This window comes from Theobroma cacao, chromosome 2, assembly GCF_000208745.1.
Source record: "Theobroma cacao cultivar B97-61/B2 chromosome 2, Criollo_cocoa_genome_V2, whole genome shotgun sequence".
NCBI lineage: Eukaryota > Viridiplantae > Streptophyta > Magnoliopsida > Malvales > Malvaceae > Theobroma > Theobroma cacao.
This window is the reverse complement of record NC_030851.1, coordinates 34,784,608-34,787,198: the sequence shown is the minus strand read 5'-3', so window position 1 is coordinate 34,787,198 and position 2,591 is coordinate 34,784,608. Positions and strand designations below refer to the sequence as shown.

Below are 2,591 nucleotides of genomic sequence, written 5' to 3'. Positions count from 1 at the left end.
CCACCTTCATATTCACATCTTAAGGTATTTGGTTCTCTATGTTTTGCATCCACTTTATCACACAGTAGAAAGAAGTTTGAACCTAGGGCTAGAAAGTGCATTTTTTTAGGTTATCCAATAGGTATTAAAGGTTACAAGCTTTATGACCTAGTTACACATAGTGTCTTTGTTTCTAGAAATGTTATATTTCATGAATCAATATTCCCTTTTCAGCAGAATCAATCAACCTCACCTTATGTTTCTTAATTATCTTCTTCTCATGATGCTTCTTTATCTGTTCATTCTTTAGTTGTTCCACATACATAATTTGATCTTACTTCTTCACCAATTTCTGACAATAATTCTGGTCATGTTATTAATATTTCTCCTGATTTTGTTGTTGATACTTCTGCTTCTATTTCCAATATGGATCTTCCTGATTTAAATGCTAATCTGCCTGAGTTGAGTGAACCTACAGTTTTACCTGCTGAAGAACCACATTCGTCTAATTCACCATCCAATCTTAGAAAAAGCACTAGACAAAGACACCCATCAAAGTACCTTGAGGCCTATCATTGTACCTTTCCTACACAAGCCAATTTTGTTACCAAATATCCCATCACTAAATATTTGTCTAGTAACCAACTTTCACCCAATCATAAAGCTTTTACAGTAGCCTTGTCTCATATACCCGAACCCACCTACTATCATCAAGCTGTGAAACATGTTCAATGGAGGGAGGCTATGTAATCTGAATTAGATGCTTTAGAGGCGAATGGGACATGGACAGTGGTACCTTTACCCCCTAATTCTCATGCTATTGGATGTAAATGGGTCTACAAAGTCAAGTTACATGCTGATGGTTCTGTTGAGAGATATAAAGCCCGATTAGTAGCCAAGGGCTATAATCAAAGGGTAGGTTTTGATTATCAAGAAACATTTAGTCCAGTGGTGAAACATACCACTGTTCGGCTGTTTTTAGCACTAGCAGCTATTAAAGGTTGGTTCCTGACTCAGCTTGATATCAATAATGCTTTCTTGAATGGAGATTTGAATGAAACTGTTTTTATGGAGCTGCCATAAGGGTATTGTTTTAAGGGGGAGTGTCCTACTGGTTGTAAGATGGTATGTAAGTTGAATAAGTCGTTGTATGGACTCAAACAAGCATCACGGCAGTGGAATTTGAAATTTACCACTTGTTTACTAGCATATGGTTTTCAACAGTCCAAGGCTGACTATTCTTTATTTACTAAGACTACTCAAACCGGGGAATTCATTGCCTTGTTGGTTTATGTGGATGATATTGTGATTAGAAGCACTTCAATGGATCTTACTAATGAAGTTAAAGATTATTTGAGTTCTAATTTCAAGCTTAAAGACTTAAGGAAACTCAAGTATTTTCTTGGCTTAGAAGTGGCAATATCAAGTAAAGGAATATTTCTTTGTCAAAGGAAGTATACTCTGGACATCTTAACAGAGTATGGCCTATTAGGATCTAAACCAATGTCTACACCGATTGAATACCATCATAAGATGACAAGAGCTAAAGATGAGGAACAGTTGAGAGACAGTACTATGTGTAGACAGTTGGTATGAAGACTCTTACACCTTACATTTACAAGACTAGATATTTTATATGTTGTTCACATACTCTCTCAGTATATGGACAAGCCAAGTGAAGTTCATTTACAAGCAGCTTTCAGAGTGTTACGATATCTCAAAACAGTTCCTGGTCAAGGTATTTTATTTTCTACTGATTCTAATTTATGCTTACAAGCATATAGTGATAGTGATTGGGCTGGCTGCCTAGACACTAGAAGATTAGTTACTGGTTTTGGTGTATTACTGGGAAAATCATTGATTAGTTGGAAAGCTAAAAAGCAGAGTGTGGTAGCAAGGACTTCTACTGAAGCTGAATATCGAGTAATTGCAGCAACTTGTTGTGAAGTGATTTGGTTGCTGTATTTACTTAAGGACTTCAATGTTGAACATTCATGTGCAGTGAAACTGTTTTGTGACAATCAATCAACTCTTCATATTTGTCGGAATCCTATATTTCATGAGCGTACCAAACATATCGAGATGGACTGTCACTTTATTCGAGAGAAAGTAGCTACAGGCTAGATTGATCCATCATACATTCCGACCAAGTCCCAGCTTGTAGATCTTTTCACCAAAGCCTTACAACCTGGACCATTTCATTCTCTCTTGGGCAAGCTAAGCATTATTAATATACATAATACTCATTTTGAGGGGGAGTGAAGAGTATAAATTTATTTTATCTATTGTAAATAGTTTGCTTTTAGTCTTTTACATTTTTACCCTTATAGGTTGTTTAGTATTACAAACTTTACCAGCATATAAGTAGCTAGTTTTCTAGTTCTTTCTTAGACACTTGAATGAGCAGAATATTTTCTTCAGTTTTTATGTTCTTCGATTCTATGAAATTACAGATTCTTTCACAGTTTCAGTATTTTATTTTCATAATTGTAATTTTATATTTTCTCTTCTTTTGATCTTACTAAAAAAAATTAAAACTTATTATTTTCTTTTTATCTAGGATAATGGCAAAGAAAGGATGTTTAGAATCTCTCAACCTTCAAAGAATTTTT

At 34.9% G+C, this 2,591-nt stretch overlaps 1 protein-coding gene across 1 annotated transcript; it reads left to right on the top strand.

Moving 5' to 3' along the window:
• Positions 1,102-2,103, top strand: LOC108660717 (uncharacterized mitochondrial protein AtMg00810-like). Its single transcript, XM_018114989.1, has 2 exons — positions 1,102-1,569; positions 1,639-2,103. Exons 1-2 carry the CDS (start codon positions 1,102-1,104, stop codon positions 2,101-2,103), a joined length of 933 nt encoding a protein of 310 aa, XP_017970478.1.